Raw genomic sequence first — 23,176 nt, 5'->3', positions numbered from 1 at the left:
AAGTAGGTCAGGCTGACAATGTAACTTGGCCCAAGGTCACCCAGTAAGATAAAATATTGTCAGATAAAATATTGTCCTTCCAGTTCTACAGTTACATGGAAAGAGGGAAAGAAGGAAGTTTTTTTAAAGTCTGGAATAATCAGGTGGAAATGACCCAGAAGGAAGGAACTCTGATGGGATGAAATAATAGGGTAGATTTAGAAAGTTGGGGGTGAGTTGTCACACACACACACACACAGAGGGGGGGGTCTGCTTTAAAGTCTCTGATATGGCCCTGGAGGGCCTTGAGGTCTATATTAGGGTTGCCATATTTCAAGTAAAAATCTGGACACAAAAAATGGTTAAGCTTTTTTAGGGCAATCACCTGATAGCATCTCCACCACTGCCAAGCCTAAACCAGAGCCTGGGTTGCCAGAACCTGAAGCAGAGCCACCCAAGCACATTTAAACAAAAAAAAATCCAGGACATTTGCTTTAAAATGTAAAATTCACCCAAGATGGGCATGTAGGACCCGCAGAAGAGGACATGTCCAGGAATTCCTGGATGTATGGCAACCCTAGATTCCTGACCTGGTGAAAAAAGTTTTAAATGTGTAATTTATTTATTTTTTTGGCTTTTTGACAGGTGATTACGAAAGAGGAAACCTCATCCATTTCCCCTCCCAAGACAGCCGCTGCCTCCATTATTGGGGTAAAAAAGGGGGAAGTTGATGTTTGGGACTACAATTCCCATCATCCCTGACCACTGGTCCTGTTAGCTAGGGATGATGGGAATTGTAGTTCCTAACATCTGGAGGGCCGGAGTTTGCCTATGCCTGCTCTATGGGTTATGACCTTCCTCTCTGTGTTCCATTGGTGAGAGGTGATCTATCGCTAACTACTTTTTCTGTTTTTCTTAGATGCATAATCTTTCCCAGTGTGTCTGTCCGGCAACACCAGGCCCTCGTGGTGCAAAGGTGCGCATCTAAGCTTTCTCCCCCTGTGCTGGGTTGCTATGGTAATGGCAAGTCCAGGCCAGTCTGCAGCTGAGGGTGTGTCTAGTCTACAAAAGGCAGTTTCAAACACCGTCTTAAAGAACATGCATAAGGCAAATGAAAACCTATTGGGCTTCCCCAGCCATAAAGAAGGCCACATCTATACTACTATGGTTGCTACCTCCCCCCACCCACCCACCCAAAGAATCTGTGCCTTTTGAGGGTGGCACAATAACCAGGCATCCAAAAGCTGCAACTGTCCCCCATCTCTGTATCTCCTTGCTGAGAAGGGTTCATGCTGTTGAGCTGTACTGATCTATTGTTTTGGAGCTGTTAGTCCAGCCTTCACTAAGGGGCATCCTGGTGCTGGGACTGATAGGAGTTGTAGTCCAAAACATCTGGAGGGCAGCACCTGGTTGGCCGAATGCTGTGTTACTATGGGGACTCTAGCTGCTAGACAAATAAATCTCAAGTGGGAAGGATGCTATTGCACTTAGGTCCTGCTTGTGGGCTCCTCCTAGGCACCTGCCTGGCCACTGTGAGAACAAGATGCTGGACTAGATGGGCCATTGACCTGGTCTAGCAGGTCTTGCCTTATGCTCTTTGCCTACAGTGAGCTGAGAAATATTTCACTCTGTATGGAAGAATCATAGAATCGTAGAATTGGAAGGGATCCCGAGGGCCCTCTAGTCCAACCCCCTGCAATGCAGGAATCTCAGCTAAAGCATCCATGACAGATGGCCATCCAACCTCTGCTTAAATACCTCCAAGAGTCCTGTGGAATCCAGTTAAGATGACTTTAAAGCACTAAACGGCCTCAGTCCAGTATACCTGAAGGAGCCTCTCCACCCCCATCATTCTGCCCAGACACTGAGGTCCAGTGCCAAGGGCCTTCTGGCAGTTCCCTCGCTGTGAGAAACCAAGTTACAGTGGACCAGGCAGAGAGCCTTCTCGGTAGTGGCACCCGCCCTGTGGAACATGCTCCCACTAGATGTCAAAGAGAGAGAAAAACTACCAGACTTTTAGAAGACATCTGAAGGCAGCCCTGTTCAGGGAAGCTTTTAATGTTTAATAGGTTTTTGTATTTTAATATTCTGTTGGAAGCTGCCCAAAGTGGCTGGGGAAACCCAGCCAGATGAGCAGGGTATAAATAATAAATTATTATTATTATTATTATTATTACTTGTCCCTAAAGCAACAGCCATGGCCCCATCTCCAGCCATACATTTAAGTTTCCCCAAAATATGTGTGCATAAGCTTCTCCCAGAAGCCATTCAAAATAAGTGTGCCAAAAGCAGACCATGAGTTGCCTGCTGGCATTGGCTCCAGTCTGCCTGTCTAAGCAAGTCCAAGACTCCAGAGGTTTCTAAGAGAGAAGGGAAGCGCTTTGCACAGCAGGAGATTAAGCACAGACCTTTGCTGTAGATATTGACTGTTGCCTGAATCCACAGCGCTCGCCTCTCACCCCATGTTCTTTCCTATGGCAGGGAGACAAAGGTGACCAAGGTCCTCCAGGAGAAAGAGGACTTCCTGGGGAAAGAGGGCTAGCAGGCAACCCAGGCCAACCTGGACCTGCAGGACCCCCAGGACCTCCAGGCCAGTCCCTTCCAGGAGCTCCAGAATGTGGTGGTGCCAATGGTGGAAATGAAAAGGTGAGACTGGGCCAGGGGGAGAGAACTGAGGTCACTTCCTGATGAGTTGTTTGTTGAGCATTCATCCTGATTGGCTTCCACAAAGTTTGTGGAGAGGTTAGACAGCTCTGAGCACTCATTCTGATTTATTTGTTGGGGGGGGGTTATGACGTCACATCAAGCAGCTATCAACACACACCTTCCTGTGTGTTTTCCCATCACTTTGGTTATCACAAAAAAAAAGACTGATTTGTGGGGGGAGTGTGTGTGTTGTGCAACAGCACCAAATCAACTTTAATTGGGCAACTGGAATGTGCCAATATGTGATTGATCCACAGCGGAAGATAGCAACACTTTGGAAGCACAAAGGCCAGGGGGGTTTCCAGGCTATGTGTGTTAAAATCTTTTCCAAGCGCTTTGAAGTATCATCAACTTTAAGAGCAAATGTTTTCAGGCTTTCAGGGAGGTTTCTAACCCTTTGGCCCATGCTACAGTCCCAATCTGGGTTGGCGGAGGCAGCACCGGTTATTTGCATGGAAAGAAAAGTTTCCATTTGTGTTAACTGAAGCTTTTCTTCCAGGCATAGGAGAGATGTCCAATCCAGATTGGGACTGCAGCAGGGGGAAAGTATTAAAGTCCTCCCTGCCAGGTTCCCAATGCCTGCCGTTTATTTATTTTTTAAAAGCCATTCATGCAGCTGCTATTTTTTGGGAACAGCTTCTCTTCTGCTTTGGCCCTACGACACTCACACATGCATTATATCAGCACAAGGTAGACATGGAATTGCAGCCCTGTCATGTCTTGTTTATCTTTTAAACCTAGTTCTTACTGAAGCGATAAGCTTTTATCAGGACTTCGGATTGTGGGTGGGAGCACAAAGAAATTCCCTGCACACTGCGCCAGTCTTCTCCCTTACATGCTAGCTTTCTGCATTTGGGGTTTTTTGTGGAGGGAAATATTATCGCGTTGCTCCCACCTCCCATCTGAAGTGATCCAACTCAGACCCAGGTATATATCCTCTTAGGAAGAACTAGATCTTAGCTTTGGTTTCCTATGAAGTCACAAATCTTGACAAATGCATTAGCAACTTCCCAAAGACGCTGAACGATATTTTTTCTGCCTCTTAAAAGATCAACAATACACCTTGTGTCTCTTTTGTCATTTTTCCTAGGGGGTCAGCATCATGGAAGGGCCCCCTGGTCCAATGGGCTACCCAGGTCTTCCTGGACCTCCAGGGTACCCTGGTCAGGAAGGACCCCAAGGGCCGCCTGGCCTTCCAGGGCATGAAGGTCAGCAAGGTACTCCAGGCCTCCCTGGCACACCAGGCCAGCCTGGCCCTCCAGGATCCACAGGGCCTGCAGGCATGCCGGGTCCAGTGGGGGCAGAGGGGATTCCCGGAGCCATGGGCCCTGAAGGGCATCCAGGACTTCCAGGCCACATGGGGCCACCAGGACCACCAGGCACCCCTGGGCAGAAAGGGCCTCCAGGACGAGAAGGGCTTCCAGGGAAGGACGGGCCAAAGGTAAGCAGCGCCGAAACTGGGGTCATGGGTGAACTGTCAGAGGTGGGCGGCCTAATAACGGGAAGGGAGGGTGGAAAGGAGAGGAAAGCTAAATAAGATGGGCAGGAACAGGGACACAAACTTGCAGGCCTCCTCCTACCTACGCCCTGTAACAATGACAGGTATTCTGCTAGCTGGTAGATAAATGCCTGAATTCCCAAAGCAGTTTGAGTGGGTCTCTGCTTGCCTTGAATCAGAAGCAGATTCGCTGGGTGTGAGTCAGAGGCAAGGGACACCAAGCCTACATTTCTCATAATAATAATAACAATGATGATGATGATGATGATGTTGGTGCAGTGGTACCTCGGTTGTTGAACGTCATCTGTTCCGGAAGACCGTTCGACTTCCAAAACATTCGACAACCGAGGCGCAAAGGGCCATCTGCAATTTCCATTGAGAAAACTGAAAAACACACAGCAGAAGCCGTTCAGCTTCCGAGGTGTGTTCGAAAACAGAAGCAATTACTTCTGGGTTTTCGGCATTCGAAAACCAAAACATTCAGCTTCTGAGATGCTCGGAAACCAAGGTACCACTGTACTTACAAACCTTGGGTTTCTGTTTTAGGACTTGTGATAATGTTTGTGGTTTATTCTTGCAGGGTGAGAAAGGTGAGGTTGGCCTACAGGGCCCTCCTGGCAATCCAGGTGTGAAAGGTGAAATGGGGCCTCAGGGTGTACCTGGGCCCATGGGTCCTCCTGGCGAAAATCAGGTCAGTGGAAGTACGCTTTGCTCTGAGCTAGCATGCTCTCTGATACCCATCTGGGATTGCTTACTTATGGCACACTAAGGCCGTGTACACATTCCTGCTTACTCTGCATCCAGTGCTCTCCCACCGCTGGTTTGTGAAGACATATACACACAACACTAACCACAATCCACACCTGTCCTGTAGTGTCTTGGGGAACATTGCATTTTGACGTGTTTTCCTCCCACAAACCAACTTCCATGTAATCATGAAAGCCATATGAAGGCATTAGGGTTACCTGACCTCCAGGTCTGACCCGAAGTCCTCAGGTTTGCCTGCCCTCCATCCAGGTGGCAGGTGGAGGGTTTGAATGTCCAGGTGGATGGGAGTGCCTTTAATAATAAAAATTATTATTATTAACAGAACTGTGCATTCAGCTTGCAGGCTCTAGCCCAGCAGGAGCTGGCTGTAAATTATAGCATAGACACTCTGGGCGATCTGCCCTCCTTCTCCTCTCCCCTCTCCCAATTAACTGTCTCCATGATCCACCAAGGGCCTCCCCCAGAACATCAAATAAAGAAATAAAAAGGAGTATTCTTTGCCTGGATCCAGGTTTGGGGCAAGTACTCTTTGGTTAGAGGAACCCCAGCAGAGATTTAAAATTGCAAAATATGCAGCAAAGTAAAGAGTGGAAATATAGGCTATTAGATCTTTAAAACAATCCCTTCTAAGTTGCTTCCAAAATTCCCCCCAGTGGCAGACTTTGAGCTCTCAAATTTCAGTAGCACCATGTGCAACACTAAAATTCTGCACGCATCCTGCCTCTTGCACTCCATTCTAAAGCATTGTTTTAGCGCCCCCTGCAATGCGGGGCCCAGTGTGACCATACCGGTCATGCTACCCTTAAACCGCTTCTGTTCCCTCTTCCCTTAGCACAGAAAGAGACCGCATATAAGTGGTTTACTTACAATCTCTTCAACAGTCATATTCATGTGTTTTTCCATACATCGGCAAGAAAACACAGGCAGTAAAACATAGGTTCCAAAGTGGTGAATGCTTCTAAATTACTTGTATAGAAGCAGAAAGATAGCTTGCTTAAGCCGCACAGCCTTAGCTTGAAGCATCCAACTTAGACCTCTTTACAGGTAGGGTTCCACCCAATGTAAGGGGGAGTGACCTAGCCAAGCCTGGCAATAATAATAATAATAATAATTTATTATTTGTACCCCGCCCATCTGGCCGGGTTTCCCCAGCCACTCTGGGTGGCTTCCATAGAAACCAAAAATACACTAAAATATCACGCATTAAAAACTTCCCTGAACAGGGCTGCCTTAAGATGTCTTCTGAATGTCAGGTAGTTGTTTATCGCTTTGACATCTGATGGGAGGGCGTTCCACAGGGCGGGTGCCACTACCGAGAAGGCCCTCTGCCTGGTTCCCTGTAGCTTTGCTTCTCGCAATGAGGGAACTGCCAGAAGGCCCTCAGCGCTGGACCTCAGCGTCCGGGCAGAACGATGGGGGTGGAGACGCTCCTTCAGGTATACTGGGCCGAGGCCGTTTAGGGCTTTAAAGGTCAACACCAGCACTTTGAATTGTGCTCGGAAACGTACTGGGAGCCAATGTAGGTCTTTCAAGACCGGTGTTAAGTGGTCTCGGCAGCCGCCCCCAGGCACCAGTCTAGCTGCCGCATTCTGGATTAGTTGTAGTTTCCGAGTCGCCTTCAAAGGTAGCCCCACGTAGAGCACATTGCAGTAGTCCAAGCGGGAGATAACTAGAGCATGCACCACTCTGGCAAGACAGTCCGTGGGCAGGTAGGGTCTCAGCCTGCGTACCAGGTGGAGCTGGTAGACAGCTGCCCTGGATACAGAATTGACCTGTGCCTCCATGGACAGCTGTGAGTCCAAAATGACTCCTAGGCTGCGCACCTGGTCCTTCAGGGGCATAGTTACCTTATTCAGGACCAGGGAGTCCTCCACACCAGCCCGCCCCCTGTCCCCCAAAAACAGTACTTCTGTCTTGTCAGGATTCAACTTCAAGACAGCTTGCTCTATGGTCTTAAAGCCTTCGTGCATTAATTAGACTTAAGCATGTTGGTTATATGAGGCTGCTTATCCCACAGAAGTGGGGTGAGATGGCCCCAAAGGCAAGCTTGTGTATAACTTACTTTCATAGAAACTTTCAAGACATTATGACCACAGACACGAGCCTGCCAAAGCATAGGGTGATCCTGGTTACATTTTAGAAGCTAAATGGAACCTGGAATTGTGATAGTTATGAGGCTTCTGTTGCTTCCTATTGATCCTTGGGTCCTTGCCCCTCCATGCGGGACTGCTTTTTATTCTTCCTTGCCCCTTCCATTTCCGCCTTCCACTCCCCCAGTTGTTGCAAAAAAGAGAGGAGAAAACCCGGGGTTTTTTTCTTAAGGGAAGATGAATGGACTTTGAAATCTATACATATGTTTTATAAATATAAACAGGCATGTGCAAAAATTGTTCTTAATTGGCACATAAACAGCAAAGTCTGCCAAGAACACAGGTCCGAAGGATCTGTCACTTGTGCATGGGCAGTTGTTTGGGGGGTGTTCCTTATGGGTTGCATCAATGCCCTTCTCTTCTCTCTTTGTAGTGCAACACTCGTTCAAGAGTTCCTGGGCCTCCAGGTCCTAAGGTGAGTATGAAGCCTATCAAGCAACATGGCAGAGATGGGGGGAAGCAGTGGCCTTCCAGATGTTCTTGGGCTCCAACTCCCTTCAGTCCCAGCCAGCAATGTCAATGGTGAGGGATGATGGGGGTTGTAACCTGGCCTCTGCAGGGCTGCAGGTTCCCCAGCCCTACTTGCACTGGCATGCTTTCGAACTGCTAGGTTGGCAGGAGCTGGGACAGAGCAACAGGAGCTCACCCCGTCGCAGGGATTCGAACCGCTGACCTTCCGATCAACAAGCCTAAGAGGCTCAGTGGTTTAGACCACAGCACCACCCTTTCCACCCATCCCTGTCATACCAGCAGGAGAAACAAGGTGGTGCAGGAAGGGCACCCAAAATCTCTGTGTGTGGGAAACCACTGCGAAGACAATGGCGTGTAGTTAGGTTGTGGACTAGAGCTGACTTTGGATACCCTGGAAATTATTTTTCTTCCTCACTTTCACCACCCCCTGCCCCCAGTTTACAAGGAGGAAGAGTGGAGAGATGGGTGGTGGGCTGCCTCTCCTTCCTTTCTCTTTGGGTGATGCCCCTTCTTCAGAAGGATGCGGTAGGAGCCCTCGCTCACTGAGCCTACCTCAAAGTTTTCATCATGAGCTGAAAGGATGGGAAAAGTGGGAAATCCAGAGAACCCATGATCGCGAACTCTATTCATCCTTGTTTGTAGCTGTGTTTATTTTTGCTCATATCCTCTTGTGATATGTGTCTCTTCCTCCCGGAAAAAAACATCCTTTTGTGTGTCTCTTCAGCATTTATATTCCTGCCATCTTATCTTCTCCCTGCTCTCTAGTCTCTGCTTTGCCTTATTTCAAAAGCAGAGCGGGTGTGAGTCAGAGGCGAGAGACTCCAAGTGTACATTTCTCTTTTAAAAATAAAAAATTAGTACTTACAAACTTTGGATTTCTGTCCAACTCTCTCTCCCTTTCCCTCCACCTTCCTCTGCTTCTGCCTTGCCTCTTGCGTATGTTCGCATTAGTGCTTGAAAACACAGCAAGGTTTGCTCCAATTCAGCTGTAAAATGGGAAAGTGGTGGGACAAAAAAAAACCACCTGCTCCTACATGGAGTTCTAAAGCACAGACCTGTGCCTGAAAAGTGCAGTGCAAAAGGAAGTATAGCTAAGCCCTTAGTTTCTGCCTGCAGGGGGCCTGTCTAATCAGTTAATCATGGATTAATCCTGGAATTGTAGAGCTGGAAGGGACCCTGAGGGTCATCTAGTCCAACCCCCTGCAATGCAGGAATCTGAGCTAAAGCAGACATGCAAGGTGGCCATCCAACATCTGCATAAAAACCTCCAAGGAAGGAGAGTTCTCTCCTTGTGAAAAGCAGTGCAAAATCGCCAATCGAAGGAACTTTTGGGTATCGGTATGAGTTTGTGTGTGTTTGACTACAAAGCCACAGACTTCCTGAGTTCATACTTTTAAGGAGCAGGGAAGTTGCCTGCAACTTTAGATCTGCTTTGCTGGGTTGTGGCAAAAGCCCGTTTACTACTCCAGCCATGTATTCCCCTGCAATCTTTCCAGAAGCAAAGAGCTGCAACGAAACCTAGGGGACAAAGCAGCAGTTAATAACCCGGTTAGCCTCATCACACCCCGAACAGAATCAGCAGTGCAAGTTTGTACGCTGGGCAGGGGAAGCTGCTGTTTTGAACCTAGAGACTCTAAATACGGGGTACTTATAAGTGTGTCATGGTGATTTGCAATTTGACCTCCCGTTTGGTTTCTTTTCTTCCCCCTTGCAGGGTGAAAAAGGAGAACCTGGAGAACGGGTACGTAGTAGTGCAAAGAGGACCCACATCTTCAAGCACTGTGATGCATTCTTCTTCCTCCTCCTTCTCTTCTTCTTCTTCAACTCATTGTAAGGCCCTTCATTGTGTTTTCTTATCCAGGATTGCTGCAACTGCCCTGGAACAGCAAAAGCTGACTCGGACTCATGGACACCTTTTACCTACCAAGAGGTACACTGAAATATGTTTGCCCCCACCCTGCCATTTAGGATCGGTGGTCTTAACGCTGAGTGCACGGGGCAGTGTTTCCTCCAAGGATCAGCTAAGGGGAAACTTGTGCTGAGTATCTGCTACAAGCCTTTGTCTGTGGAGGAACAAAAAATAAAGGCGGAAGCCAGTGTAGGGCGAAAGGTATTTTAGTGGGCTTTCAGTGCTAGTCTGGATTGTCATGGGCCAGGGGTCAGCAAACTTTTTCAGCAGGGGGCCGGTCCACTGTCCCTCAGACCTTGTGGGGGTGATTCCTGGACTGTCCAGGCCGGATTTAGAAGGTGATTGGGCCGCATCCGGCCCCTGGGCCTTAGTTTGCCTACCCATGTCATGGGCCGTATTGGAGGAGGCGTTTCCCCGGGATCTCCTCTTAGGGTGCACACAGGTTGTAGAAAACCCCCCCAAAAAAAAATCAACCAACAATTCTTGAACGTGTCCCACTGCTTCTCCTCATCCCCAAGAGTTCCATCATATTGATACATGCATGTTCCAAAGCGATGCCAATATTAACATTTAGTAAAAAAAAAAACGTTGCCACCGCTACTGGCCTATTTATTTATTTATTTATTTACTATTTCATGTCGCAAGATTTATATGCCGGTTGACTGTAACAAAGCCTCAAAGTAGTTTATAAAAAGAGCCAAAAGTGCAGTGTCAGGAGACTCTCCCAGCCTTTGCTGACGGTGGTTGTGTTCCATAGTGTGCCCTGCCATGGGTGTAAACATCCTGAATTTCTGCAGTCAATAGGGAAAGAGGCAGGGGGGGTGTGGATTATGTATTAAGTAAAAATGACATGGGTGGGCAAGATGTGCCCGTGAGCAATATCAAGATATTGAGTTGGCGTCTTTTTCTTCTCCTCCTCCTCCAGAATGGCAAAGGAGACCTTGAGATATATGGCTCGATTGCCAGCCGTGTAAGCCAGCCATTTCATCTTCTCCAACAAACCTTGGTTTGGTTTTGGTTGTTTTTTTGAAAAAATTGCCTAAATTGGGAGTAGGGAACCTTTTTCAGTTTGAGGGCTGGCTTCCCTCGTGGCAGCCTTATGGGGTCCATGTGGTGGGTGTGGCCAGAGGCAAAAGTGGGTGGAGCAATGGATGCGACTCCTACCTTTGAACCGGAGTATACATTCCAGCCATGCAAAAGTCACAAGGTTCAGCACACACGCATACAAACCATCCCTCCATCCAGGCTAGCAGGCAGGGCCAGCCCAGGACGCTAGAGGCAAAACACAAATTGCTGCCCCTGTCCCCTCTGCTGCATGCTTGCATGCTGCTGTGCACCCACCACGCACCTGCCTGGCATGCGCCCGCTGTCGCATGCACGCATGGGCATGTGGCTGCGAGTGTACGGTGGGGGGAGAGAAGATCGTGATCATGATCGGTGTGCTCATCAGAGGCCGGATCTGCTGCCCTCCCAGCTGTCCAGAGCTTGCTGCCCTGAGGCGACTGCTTCATCTTGCCTCATGGGTAGGCTGGTCCTGCTAGCAGGAGGCGTAATCACAGTTCAAGGCACAGTCCAGCCAGGCAAAAGCACTCGAGAAGGGCTTCGTGATGGGATGCAGGTAGAGAGCCCCAGAGGGCTCTGTATTTGACCTCTTGGCCCCAGTTTCCACCCACCCACTCACCACCCCAGACTAAATGAACATTGTATGGAACCAAAGATCCCAGGCTGACTTCCTTAGAGCACTGGAGTCCACCTGAGTCTTGCACGAGAAACAGTAGTGCAAGCAGGCAAGCTATTCGCCAGCCCATTCAGACGTCAAGGTGTGAAATGTAATGGTGTTTGCAAAGTTCGGTTTCAGAATGCAGATAACACCCAGTGTCTCTGTTCCCTTCTCTGCTTCTTCTAGGGTCCTCCAGGCCCCGCAGGAAATCCTGGCATGCCTGGGCCCCCAGGCCCTCCTGGACCACCAGGAGTTATTTACCTTAATGTAAGTGATCCTCATCCCTCCCCCCCAAAAAAAAACCCCACCTCAATGTTAGGAGAGATGGAGCAGCCACATGGTATTTAGAGAGTGACTTGTGGGAAGTTAGGGATCTGTCTCTTCAGCTGTTTTTTAAACATCACATACGTGGGATGGGGGTTTTCTTGCTTTGTGGGATTTTGTATCTAATACTGAAAGCTATCCCCCTTTCCTCTTTAACTTGTGTTCTTACCTTCCCCTGCCTCCCATCTGTCTATTTCCAGAGGGTGATCCCTATCCCACCCAGGAGGCATTGCAAGCAACCGGTGAGTTGGCAGGGACAAATGGCTGCTTTTTCGCTGCTCTCTAATACGTCTTGCAAAGACAAGTAGCACCAGGCACCACCCAAAGCATTGTTCAGCAATCCAAGCCTCTGCTGCATGAGAGGACCGGCCAAAGGAATATTTCCTGTGTGGAACAAACAGAAATGTTTGGTTCTGGTGTAGCAGCAGCCTTGGCTGAAATATTAGTAGTGGTGGTATTTATTACATAATTGGCAAATACATTTCATTAATTAATTGCTCTTTACAAAATAAAAAAAGGTCTCAAAGCAACTTGCAATAATTTAAAATACAAAGCACCATAAGATGAACCACAACCAAAATTTACAGAAATGGTTGGGTACAACAGACTGTGTGTAAACAGGCAGTGCTGGTCTGCAGACAAAATTAATGCTGCTGACCCCTGAACTTGGTAGAAGCTCCCCACACATAAGACGCAGCCCTGTGGGTTAAGGGTGCCTTGCTCAGCAAGGAGGCCGATTTGAAAACCTTTTGATTCCATTTTTCACTGAGTCCCACCCCAAACTGGACAAGTTGTTTTCTGCACACTCCATTCGTCTCTATAACTTGGCTAACGTGGTGCTCATCTCTGTGCTCTTTGTTTTCTTCCAGTTGAGCCAGGACCCATCTTTGGATTCAGGTGCGAGTCGTTTTCTCTCTGGCTAATAATGTGCGACTTCTCTTGCGTATCTGCTCTACTGCGGTTTGATGTGGCTTGCATATCTATCCAGCATATGGCCAACCGGCAGCCTGGGAGGGCGCGAGGGTATAGTCTGCAGAGGGTTTTTCTCTGACTCTGCAATCTGTTGTTCCACCGGTTCTTTGCTAAATGCAGCCTGTGAATGACACAATATTAGCCCAGGACTTGCATATACGCTTCTAGTAGACGTTTAACCCTAGCCAGTCCCTTCTTCACCACCTTTACAAGGGAAGAGAAACTTGTGGAAATGCATGCAATGTGCCCTGTTTGGGTGTTTTCCGACAGTCTTCCTTGCCACCACTGGCAGCATACTGGTCTTGGAATTTGAGCTGTGAGTGTTTTGCCAAGTCAGTAAGTAAGGAAGAATTGTTGTCTGCCAGCCATTCTAATTTAGAACCATTAATATGCAGCACTTCAGGATGTTGTTTACAGACTCTCCTCTTTGGGGGTGGGGAGCTTTTTCTTGTACAGTTGATGGAATATTTGCTTCCTGCCACAAAGGGATGGATGGTGGCTGGTTAGTTCATTCTGTCCTTTTTCTGCTGTGCAGATGATGGGCTGTCTTTGAAGGATTCTTCCAATGAAAACCAGTATGGGTTTAAGGTATGTCACCTTCGTTCTTCTCCTTTCTGATACTCCCTCCAATAGTTAGTCCAGGGTAAAGAGCTGAACAAGTACAGGTAGAGGGAACCAGGCAGAGGGCCTTCTCAGTAGTAGTGCCTGCCCTGTGGAACGTCCTACCATCAGATGTCAAGGAAATAAAAAACCACCTGACTTTTAGAATACATCTGAAGGCAACCCTGTTTAGGGAAGGTTTTAATGTATGATGTTTTATTCTGTTTTTTTCTGTTGGGAGCCACCCGGAGTGGCTGGGGAAACCCAGCCAGATGGGTGGGGTACAAATAAATTATTATTATTATTATTATTATTATTATTATTATTATTATTTCCTCCACCACCAGCTCCTCTACACATGAGATTTAGAAATTCATTTCAAATAATCTGGATTTCTTCACACCCTCAATGAAATCTCCTTCAGCTATCTCATTTTTCAGTTATCAGAGAAATGTTTTTCTCTGTTCTGAGACAACATGCTTCTTATCTGAAAGCCAGGGGTTGCAGGTGGAACAAAAGTTATCAGTTCTGCTCAAACAATACACAGTTACTGAGTGTTAGGTTAGTAGTCACTAGATTCTACAATAATAATCTAAGGATCACTGAAGCGGCTCGGGAGCACCCCTTTCGTTAAGGTGAGTAGCAAAAACCAAACAAATACATTTTGCTAGTATAAACCTAAAACTTCTGTAACTTATCAAAATGACAATAGTTGAACTAAAAATGTAAAGCATGGCATAAATTATCCACCTGATGAAGTCTAGAATCATAGAATCATAGAGTCGGAAGAGACCACAAGGGCCATCGAGTCCAACCCCCTGCCAAGCAGGAAACACCATCAGAGCACTCCTGACATATGGTTGTCAAGCCTCTGCTTAAAGACCTCCAAAGAAGGAGACTCCACCACACTCCTTGGCAGCAAATTCCACTGTCGAACAGCTCTTACTGTCAGGAAGTTCTTCCTAATGTTTAGGTGGAATCTTCTTTCTTGTAGTTTGGATCCATTGCTCCGTGTCCGCTTCTCTGGAGCAGCAGAAAACAACCTTTCTCCCTCAAAGTCTAGCCCTGTGTCAAATTTCAAAATTATCCACTGAAAATTGCCAATGATACAGTTAGTTAAAAAGTGCTGAAAATTGACACATTGACCCCTTTTACTCCAATTTTTATACAATCTTTTCATATATTTGTTTCCTATCTGGGTGGGAAGCTATGGAAGTAATTCAAGCTCCTTGAAGATATGTTTTCATTGGTTTCATGACATTCTGAGGAGCACTTTAAATGTTATTATGGTTTTATTGCCCCATTAAGGCCTATAATAGCCACTGTTGGCAAAATAATATGATGTGTGTGCCGTATAAATACTGAAGCAATATTCATGGACCGTTCTTCAGTGTTTGCAGAGGGAGCCACCTAGCGAATAGGATGTGTAATGCCTGTTGTTTTAGTTGTGGGACACACCGGGAGACACCAGCCATTGGGCTGTGGTCACATTTGGAAGCCCGATAAGTTACTGTGGGCACCACACAGATCCCCCAAGAACATGATGTGCACATTCCACAACCACACACATCCTAACACACACACACACACTGCTACCCCACACATCCCAGCACATACACAGAAACACACACACCACAGGCATAGACAGTTCACTCACTGAAGGATTCCTGTAGCAATACGGCAAGGCTCAGGTGTTTCATAAGACATTACAGGGCCAAAACAATGTAGAGCATCTTTGCAGGTCCAGGCACTTCATTGAGGCCTGAGAGAAAAACGTGGGGGCACGGATGGCAAATTTTAAGCAAGCCCAGCTTGTGATGTGGCACAACTGTTGTCGCAGCATGTTTCTCAAAGCATCGGCCTTAGCTTCCTGTTTGCTGGCTTTGTGGAGCTTGAGAGGCAGCATGAGATAGCCTTATCTCTGGTCAGCCTTAACCGAAAGGTCTCTTGATCGCTGAATTGCAAAGCCTTCCACCAGTTGAGGGTAAGTGTGCTTTTAATAAAGGTACCTGCTCTTCCTTTACTTTCCAGCACTCCACGTGGATCTTCAAGTCAAAAGAGCTGATGTTCAAATCGGCCTCCTCCATTCCTGAAGGCAGCTTGGTCTACGTCAGTGAAGGGAATGAAGCTTTCTTCCGAACCCCCAAGGGATGGAGCAGGCTTCTGGTAGGAAAACATTGGGACACTGATGTGCATGACTCTGTAGATGTGAAGCACTCAGACTCGCTCAGTATCTGATACACAAGCATCTGGTTGGCCACTATATGAAACAGGAGAATGGACAGCCACTTACCAGGGATGATGTTGTAGTGGGTTTATTGCATCACCAGGAGGTAGGACTGCTCTACGATTCCCTGGACTGTTTAGACCCTTTGCCCTGATCCAAGAGGGTTGCTCAGCTGCTCTTTTTATTTTTAAAAATCAGGATGAGATTAAGTTATGCTTTTGTGGCTCGCTTGCTTGAGCTACCTGGGCAATGCTTGCCCTGGTGGCATTTTTAAAAAAACTTTTCGCACATGAGAACAAATGCTCGTTTTTTTACACGTTTCGGTCCAGCCTTATCCCTGTTATGCTTCTATTTTCTCTTGATCAGCTGGAGGATTCAGAGTCTTTCCTGGTTGGAGATGACCCTTCGGTGTCTACAGACAGAAATCAGGTGTGGACTTCTTCCAACTTGTAATGCTTTGCCATTGCCTGTTCAGCAGGTCGCCTGGGTTTTGCTGTGGCATAAGTTAAAGAGCTGAAAGTGGGGAGAGCAAAGAAACCAAAAGCCCATAAAATATTACACCCATTTGGATGGCACACTTGCAGAAGAGCATAGTTAACTGTTGGATAAAGTAAGGATGAAATTAAGTGATATAAACCCCTTTGAGTAACAAATTTCATCTATTTGTAAAGCACCTCGTCTACACACCAACAACTCCTTACTCCAGCCTCAGCGGGTCTATTTAATTCTTCTCAACAACTGCCCCACCACAGCTACGGACAGGCAGAAAACTGTTACTGGGAATAGGCTGCATGCACTGCTGCTGCTAGCACCTTCATCACCTTCCTAGTTCTCTCCGTGCATAGCTAGTATGGTGTCTGGGGGTGGCAATATTTGCTGCAGTTTATGTGCGCATGCATTCTAAGGGCTCGTTGACACAGCATTTGATTTTAAGCTGAGTCACATTAAAAAATGGTTTTGTTTCACCATGTATCCTGTCTTCCTAGGTCCAAAACGACAAGAGCCAAGCAACTGTCCAGACTGTACCACCTAGCATCCCCCAGAGGATCCCTTCAGTAAGTTCAACAGAAGAGGAGTGTAAGGCAGTCAAGCTGCTGGCACAACAGCTTGCCTTTTCTTCTTCTTTTTGAGTGTTTTCTCAGGCAAAGAATTTAGAAGCAGTGGGTGGGGAGGGACACAGGTGGCGCTGTGGTCTAAACCACTGAGCCTCTTGGGCTTGCTGATCAGAAGGTCAACAGTTCAAATCCCCACTATGGGGTGAGCTTCCGTTGCTCTGTCCCAGCTCCTGCCAACCTAGGAGTTTGAAGGCATACCAGTGCAAGTACAGTGGGACCTTGGTTCTCAAACTTAATCTGTTCCAGAAGTCCGTTTGACTCCCGAAACCATTCGAAAACCAAGGCGCGGCTTCTCATTGGCTGCAGGAGCTTCCTGCACTCAATTAGAAGCCGCGTCGGATGTTCGGCTTCCAAAAAACGTTCGCAAACCAGAACACTCACTTCCAGGTTTGCGGCATTCGGGAGCTGATTTGTTTGGGGGCCAAGCTGTTCAACAACAAGGTACCACTGTAGATGTATAGGTACTGCTGCGGCGGGAAGGTAAACGGCATTTCCGTGCACTCTGGTTTCCTAGTTTCCTTCATGGTGTTCTGTTGCGCCAGAAGCGGTTTAGTCATGCTGGCCACATGACACGGAAAGCTGTCTGTAGACCAACGCCTACTCCCTCGGCCTGAAAAGTGAGATGAGTGCCACAACCCCATAGTTCCCTTTGACTGGACTTAACCATCCAGGGGTCCTTTACCTTTACCTTTTTTTATAGACCTTGCTGTACCAACCTCTTCTTTCTAGAGGCCCCCTTGAAGATATGGTGCAAAACCTGGCAAGGCCATAACAAGAACCTTACTGGTTGATTGACACCACTCCTCTGGTTGATCTACTCCACCCTGTTGTCCTCCTTAGGTGTCAGGTGTTTAACTAAAATCCCTCAATTTTTCTAGCTCCGCCTAGTGGCCCTCAACATCCCCCTGACTGGTAACATGAATGGGATTGGTGGCGTTGACCTGCGGTGCTATCGGCAGTCACAGGAGGCGAAGCTGCATGGAACTTTCCGGGCCTTCCTGTCATCATCCACTCAAAGCCTAGTCTCCATCGTGAAGAGGACTGACAGGAACCTGCCTATTGTCAACCTTAAGGCTAGTAGCAACATCCTGTTAAATTCTTGATTTGATGCAGACATCTTTTCTGAGGAAAGCACTGGTACCTGATGAAAAAGGCATGTGGTGCTTGCTTAGCAACTGCCCAACTACTTCTTATGGATAAGTGATGACCCTAGCAGGCACTCCTATGTTTTTGGGAAGGGCAGGATTCTTTTGCCTTCCACTGCTGTGGCTGAGGCACTTGGGTTGTAGAATAATGTTGTGGGGCCTACAGCCTCTGTTGACTGTTTTCTAGCTTGAAAAGCATTGTTTCTGTTGCAGGGCCAGCTGCTGGCAAAGAGTTGGAATTCCCTCTTCAGTAGTGCTGCTCGTTTCAATTCCCCAAATTCCCCCATCTACACATTCAATGGGCGCAATGTCCTGACGGATCCTATGTGGTGAGTAACATGTGGGGAAAGAAAGCATCTGTAGGGATATGTGACCATATGGGAGGTACAAGCAGGGCATCCCAAACTATATTCACCAGTTCCCCCATAAGTGGGACTGTACCTAATTGGGGAATATCTAGGTGGGGAAAATATTCAGGAGGCCCAGAAGGGGCAAATTAATGGGTAGTGAGGTCCACTTTGTCCAGCATATTAGATTTCTGGGGAAGCACACAGGTGAGGAGTTCAGAACCTACATCTTGCCTATTGCATACCTCCCCTGCTCCACAGCTTGTCTCTCCATGTGCTTTTCTTCTCCACTTACCACGAGTAATGGAAGGAACCATGACCATGGACTCAGCTATACAGCTGCAAATAAAATGTTTTAAGTGTGCTGTAAAGTACAATACACAAATCTGACACTAGATGGTGACCATAAGCTATGGCACATTCAATATATTTTTCAAAACTTTTTTTTAAATAAGCATTTTCGCAGCATTTTTTTAAATATGCGTGTAGATTCCACCTATCTATGAAAAACACCTGGGCAGAGGAGCTGCTGGGAGGTGTAAATGGAATCTGCAGGAAACACTGGGCTGGGCTTCCCTTTCGCTGTTAAATTCAGACCCAACCTCTTTCTATGCTATTGGGATGATAGTTCCACATTTAAACAGATGCAACCACGGCCATTGTGTCTAGTTTGGCCCTTGGGAATAATGGATTGAGACAAGACAGGATGGGTGCTTTTTTGTGCCATGCAGTTGACTTCAGCTATCCACTTTTGTATGTCCTTCTGTTTGTATGTTCAGGAGACAAAAGGCAGTCTGGCATGGTGTCAAACAACTGGGAGGCCAGGCCAAAAATCAAGACTGTCAGGAGTGGCGAACAGCCTCCAGCCAGTCCAAAGGCCTTGCTTCACCTCCAGCCAGAGGCAAGTTCCTCACAGCGGACGCACATAGCTGCTCAGACTTCCTGGTTGTTCTGTGCGTGGAAAATGCCTTCTGAGATGAGCGCAGCTTCAGATCAGCAAGGAACAGCAGAAGGAGCCAGTTGCTTCAAAGGCTGGATCAGGGTGATAAGCCTTTGACCCTTAAGACACATGAGGTGGAAAATGCAGGTACCCACGCTTCCACCCCAGCTGGGAAAGAATGTTTGAGAGGAAAGAAAACCATGCATCGCCTGCACCTCAGCAAGCTGTCATGTGTGCTGATGTGTAGAATCAGCAGCTCATGCAGGCAGGTGCAAAAGGGGCTTCTGCTTTGTTACAATGTGTGTACCTGGACTTACATGTGCACCACCAGCACTCATGTACAGTATGCTCATATACACACTGCTGAGAGGTTTAGGAACTTTTGCTGGAGTTATGACGTGTGCTGGTTATGGATGTGTGTTAACCCTTATGCCCACAAGAAGCTCTCACATGAAGAAACAAAGAAAGCTTGGTTTATTATACAAGGTGTGACCGGAATATTTGGTGAATGGTCACAGAAATCGGACAGTGAGAAATATTCAAACATACATACCTTACAGGCCTTCAAAGTAGGCCCCCTCTGACACAATGCACCATTGACAACATTAGTACAGTAGAACTGTTGGAAGCGTCTGGAGAAGTCCTCTTTTCGTACTGCTTTCAGTTCCCTTGCACCTTGGAAATGTGAAATGTTGAAAAATCTGTGCCCTTTCAGTGCAAATTTCAGTTTTGGAAAAAGAAAGAAATCCGGTGGGACAAGATTAGGAGAATATGGAGGATGGGACAACTCAGTAACCTCAGTAACAATTTCACATGGAATATGAAATTCTTCTGCCATCATTCGGACGGACAAACGCCAATCCCACATCAATAACTCATGAACTTTGTCGAAATTTGCCGCCGTTCTGCTCGTTGACAATCTGCCAGACTGAGGATCATTTTCAATGGTTTGCCGCCCTTCACGGAAACACTTAAACCACTCATACACTGTCTTTCGAGTTACAGCTTCATCTCTGTACACAATTGTGAGCATTTTGTGGGTTTCCGATGCTGATTTACCCAATTTGAAACAGAATTTCATATTGACTCTCTGCTCCATTTTCAATCACAACACACTGCACTATTAACAGCTACTAAACACTACCACATGAACGTAGGCCTGTTAACAAATGCCGAGACACGTGCACATATGTTAGCTGAAATACGGATGAATGCCTCCCATGTATCTCCGCGAATCCAGCAGTTCCCATTATTGCATACAGGGGTGATTCACCCTACTGTCTGGTCACACCTTGTATAAAACAGGAGCTGCAGAATATATAAAAATGCTGCTTTAGACAGCAAAGTTACAGTCTAAGCAGGTAGCAAATTACAATACATACACACTTTGATTAGAGATTCCCTAACTGTTCTAAAGGCCTACAGAAGCATGGGCATGACAATTTTGCCATAATCCCACACTAGAAGGAAGGTGGGGAAGGAAACCATACCTGTCCTTAAAGCAAAGCAGATATGTGCGGAGTCCTAAATATCTCTGGGTTAAGTGCTGTCCTGTTGGAGCTGTGAGAGCTAACAAACCTTTGAATCTAGGTTTTTAAAATACCTTTATGCCATGATGTACGGAGATAAACCACATCATAAATTCAGATTCACACACCCTTCTTTACAACTTCAGCACATAGGTAAATCTCTCAGAAGATATGTGTGTGTGCATGCATGCATTTGTGTGCACGCACTCAGAGAGATACATGTGAGTGCACATAGTTTCCTAACCTGTTCTCTGTTTAGCAAAAAAAAAGGTGGCAGAAGGGATGTATTGTGCTCAGGAATTTTTATGGAATGTTGTAGCTTTTTCCCCACAGTGTTCCTGCATAGGTAAACATAGATCTCACGAAGAAAAGGCAGCATCTAGGTTGCAGGCACATTTACATTTTTGGAACTATTGAATTCTACAGCAGGGAGGTGTTAACATCTGTGGGACAGCTCCTGCACATTCCTGCACTAGCAAAATGACCTGCAACCAAAGCATTCCTGGCAGGTCGAGCATCCTCTTGAAAACAGTCCAAAGAACTGCAACAGCGACCTTTCTAGGCAGCTTGATCTGTTCCTATACTGTGTTTATAAGGCTGATACTACACTGTTACATATCGCAAATACTAGTAAGGAAAACCCATACGGTAGGGTTGTCATACGTCTGGGAAAACCTGGACATGCCAATCCAGGCGGATTTTTACATTTTAAAGGAAATGTCTGAGTAGGGGCGGCACTCAGGATCAGGCAGCTTGGACTCGAGCCACTGCCAGCCCAAGCCGGGCAAAGAGGCACACGGGGAGCAGCAGAGGCCTCGTGCACCCATGCGTCTCTTTCCCCGGCTCAGGTTGGCAGTGGCTCAGGCTGCCCTCTTTTTTGCTCTTCAATATATGGCAACCCTATCATACAGTCACCATCACACATGACATTAGAAGTTGTTGCACGTCTTGATCTGAAATGTTGGTAGAGTGTTCTTTTAACTTCAAAATGCTGCGCCCCCCCCCATGGGAGAAAGTTTGGTTGCTTGTTTCTTTTTAAAAACTGATTCCAGTTTAATAAAGATGCTATTTTGAATAACCTTCTCCAGCTTTCCCTAAACCTAACAAAGTTGGTTGATTTGAGCATATGAAACATCAGTTATAACAATGATAATGAAATGAATGAGAGGCTCTTTATGATCTACTGGGATCAGATAGTCCAGCTAAACCCAAAATACTCTCAAGAGTGACAAGAGGATCAATATATATAGAAAATTCCCTAATTGCCACGAGGTTCTCATTCTAGCAATGTGGAATTCATTTGTCCTGGACTCTGAACAACACCAGTGCAAATCTGGAATCATTCCATTACATCTATTAAACTTAACTGGTGAAAGGTGCCATTCGTGTAACACTTTAATCCCCACCCCTTTGATTAGTTGCAATGCAGTTACTTATTTTATTATGAAAAACAGATCCTCATTGTCCTATAATTTCCTCCCTACAATCCTATTTCCTCTCACCTTCAACTTTTGAATCTATTCCTTGTTTCCTCACTCCTGTTTTAAGTCATTGTACTGACTGTACAGTTGTTTACAATATATCAAAAGAAATTAATTTATGTTAGCACAATATATTTTTCAACAAGTTTTTTTAAAGGATAGCTTAATTGGTTAGAGGGGTTTTTAATCCCATCCATCTTTTGACATGTTTCTTCACACTGTAATAAGGCTCCATGATGGAGAAGGTCTGATGTGAAATAAAAATTGTTCGTTTGTCATTCTCTTTTGCTTCTGTGTCATGCCTTTTCAACTGTCAGCATCCAACTACTAGTGGACTTTTATAGCGCACAATAAACAAAGTTGATCAACATAACACAACCATAAAACAGCATAAAAATACTGTTCAGTGGAGTCTCACAGACGGGTCTCTCCTGGGGATTTGTAGTAGCCCAAAGCTTATTGAGGGGTGTGCATACCTCCAGTTTCTTATTCTTTATTTTCTATGTATTTTAGAAATTATTGGCATGAAGGAGCCATGCTTGGCAGTGGGCTTGTCCACACTTGCCTTGGGAAAACCCACTCTTTACTGCTGAATCAGAGCACACATCAATTGGGCTTTTCGTACATTAATGTATCCTCTGATTCAGCTATAAAGAGTGAGTTTTCCCAGGGGAAGTGGTGGGGCAAACAGAAAACCATTTGGTCTCGTGTTTTCTAGGCATGAGACAAGCAAAGTGTGGACAAGTCCAGTGTCTTACACCAAAAGGAAGGAAACATTGGGCAAGACACAAATCTCCTAGAGCAGTGGTCTTGAACTGGTGGGTCAGGAGGACCCACTATTAGGTTATGGCCTGATCTAAGGTGGGTCATAACAGCAGTGTTACCATCATGCAAATATATGGCCAAAACAAGCCATAAGAAATGGGTCCCCAAATGCATGTTTGGCTTGAAGGGGGGTTCTGAATTTGAACAGGTTGAAGGCAACTTAGAGGATGCTTTCCTGGAGATATGCATGTGTGTATCATTTGTGATGACCCAAAGCTTAGCATACCCGGAGTTACTCATTTTGTGGTCACCACACATTAATGAGCGTTTCCAAAACGAAAACTACAGGGGTTTTGAATGGAGAGGATTCCTCCGTTGAAGTCAACAGGGCAGCTTCCCAGTCACCAAGACAAATCATACAAAGCAAATTTTGGGGTGCACCTTTAGTTTCCTACCAAGTTTAACAATGAGGCTGCTTTAAACTTTACTGTGAATAAAGAGCTGGGGAAAACAGTAAATGACTTCAGAAC

At 46.4% G+C, this 23,176-nt stretch overlaps 1 protein-coding gene across 6 annotated transcripts in view; it reads left to right on the top strand.

The window, feature by feature from the left end:
* Nucleotides 1–22,162, top strand: part of LOC310747734 (uncharacterized protein) — a 47,213-nt gene extending 25,051 nt beyond the window's left edge. For 5 of the 6 annotated variants that reach the window (XM_083582723.1, XM_083582724.1, XM_083582722.1 and 2 more), the window contains 19 exons: nt 625–690; nt 899–955; nt 2,461–2,625; nt 3,776–4,126; nt 4,764–4,874; nt 7,475–7,516; nt 9,287–9,313; nt 9,434–9,502; nt 10,407–10,451; nt 11,388–11,468; nt 11,726–11,767; nt 12,395–12,422; nt 13,033–13,085; nt 15,129–15,263; nt 15,691–15,753; nt 16,311–16,379; nt 17,318–17,512; nt 17,798–17,913; nt 18,711–22,162. In XM_083582723.1, coding sequence (XP_083438849.1) covers nt 625–690; nt 899–955; nt 2,461–2,625; nt 3,776–4,126; nt 4,764–4,874; nt 7,475–7,516; nt 9,287–9,313; nt 9,434–9,502; nt 10,407–10,451; nt 11,388–11,468; nt 11,726–11,767; nt 12,395–12,422; nt 13,033–13,085; nt 15,129–15,263; nt 15,691–15,753; nt 16,311–16,379; nt 17,318–17,512; nt 17,798–17,913; nt 18,711–18,906 — 1,911 coding nt within the window. In that variant the 3' untranslated portion in view covers nt 18,907–22,162. The remainder of the gene's footprint in view (nt 1–624; nt 691–898; nt 956–2,460; nt 2,626–3,775; nt 4,127–4,763; nt 4,875–7,474; nt 7,517–9,286; nt 9,314–9,433; nt 9,503–10,406; nt 10,452–11,387; nt 11,469–11,725; nt 11,768–12,394; nt 12,423–13,032; nt 13,086–15,128; nt 15,264–15,690; nt 15,754–16,310; nt 16,380–17,317; nt 17,513–17,797; nt 17,914–18,710) is intronic. The other variant, XM_083582720.1, reaches the window with a different exon arrangement.
* The last annotated feature ends 1,014 nt before the right edge of the window (nt 22,163–23,176 follow it).

The sequence above is a fragment of the Podarcis filfolensis genome (genome assembly GCF_964270895.1).
Source record: "Podarcis filfolensis genome assembly, chromosome: 13".
In the NCBI taxonomy this organism is placed as follows: Eukaryota; Metazoa; Chordata; class Lepidosauria; order Squamata; family Lacertidae; genus Podarcis; species Podarcis filfolensis.
The sequence above is the reverse complement of the archived record's forward strand: the minus strand, read 5'-3'. Positions and strand labels throughout refer to the sequence as shown.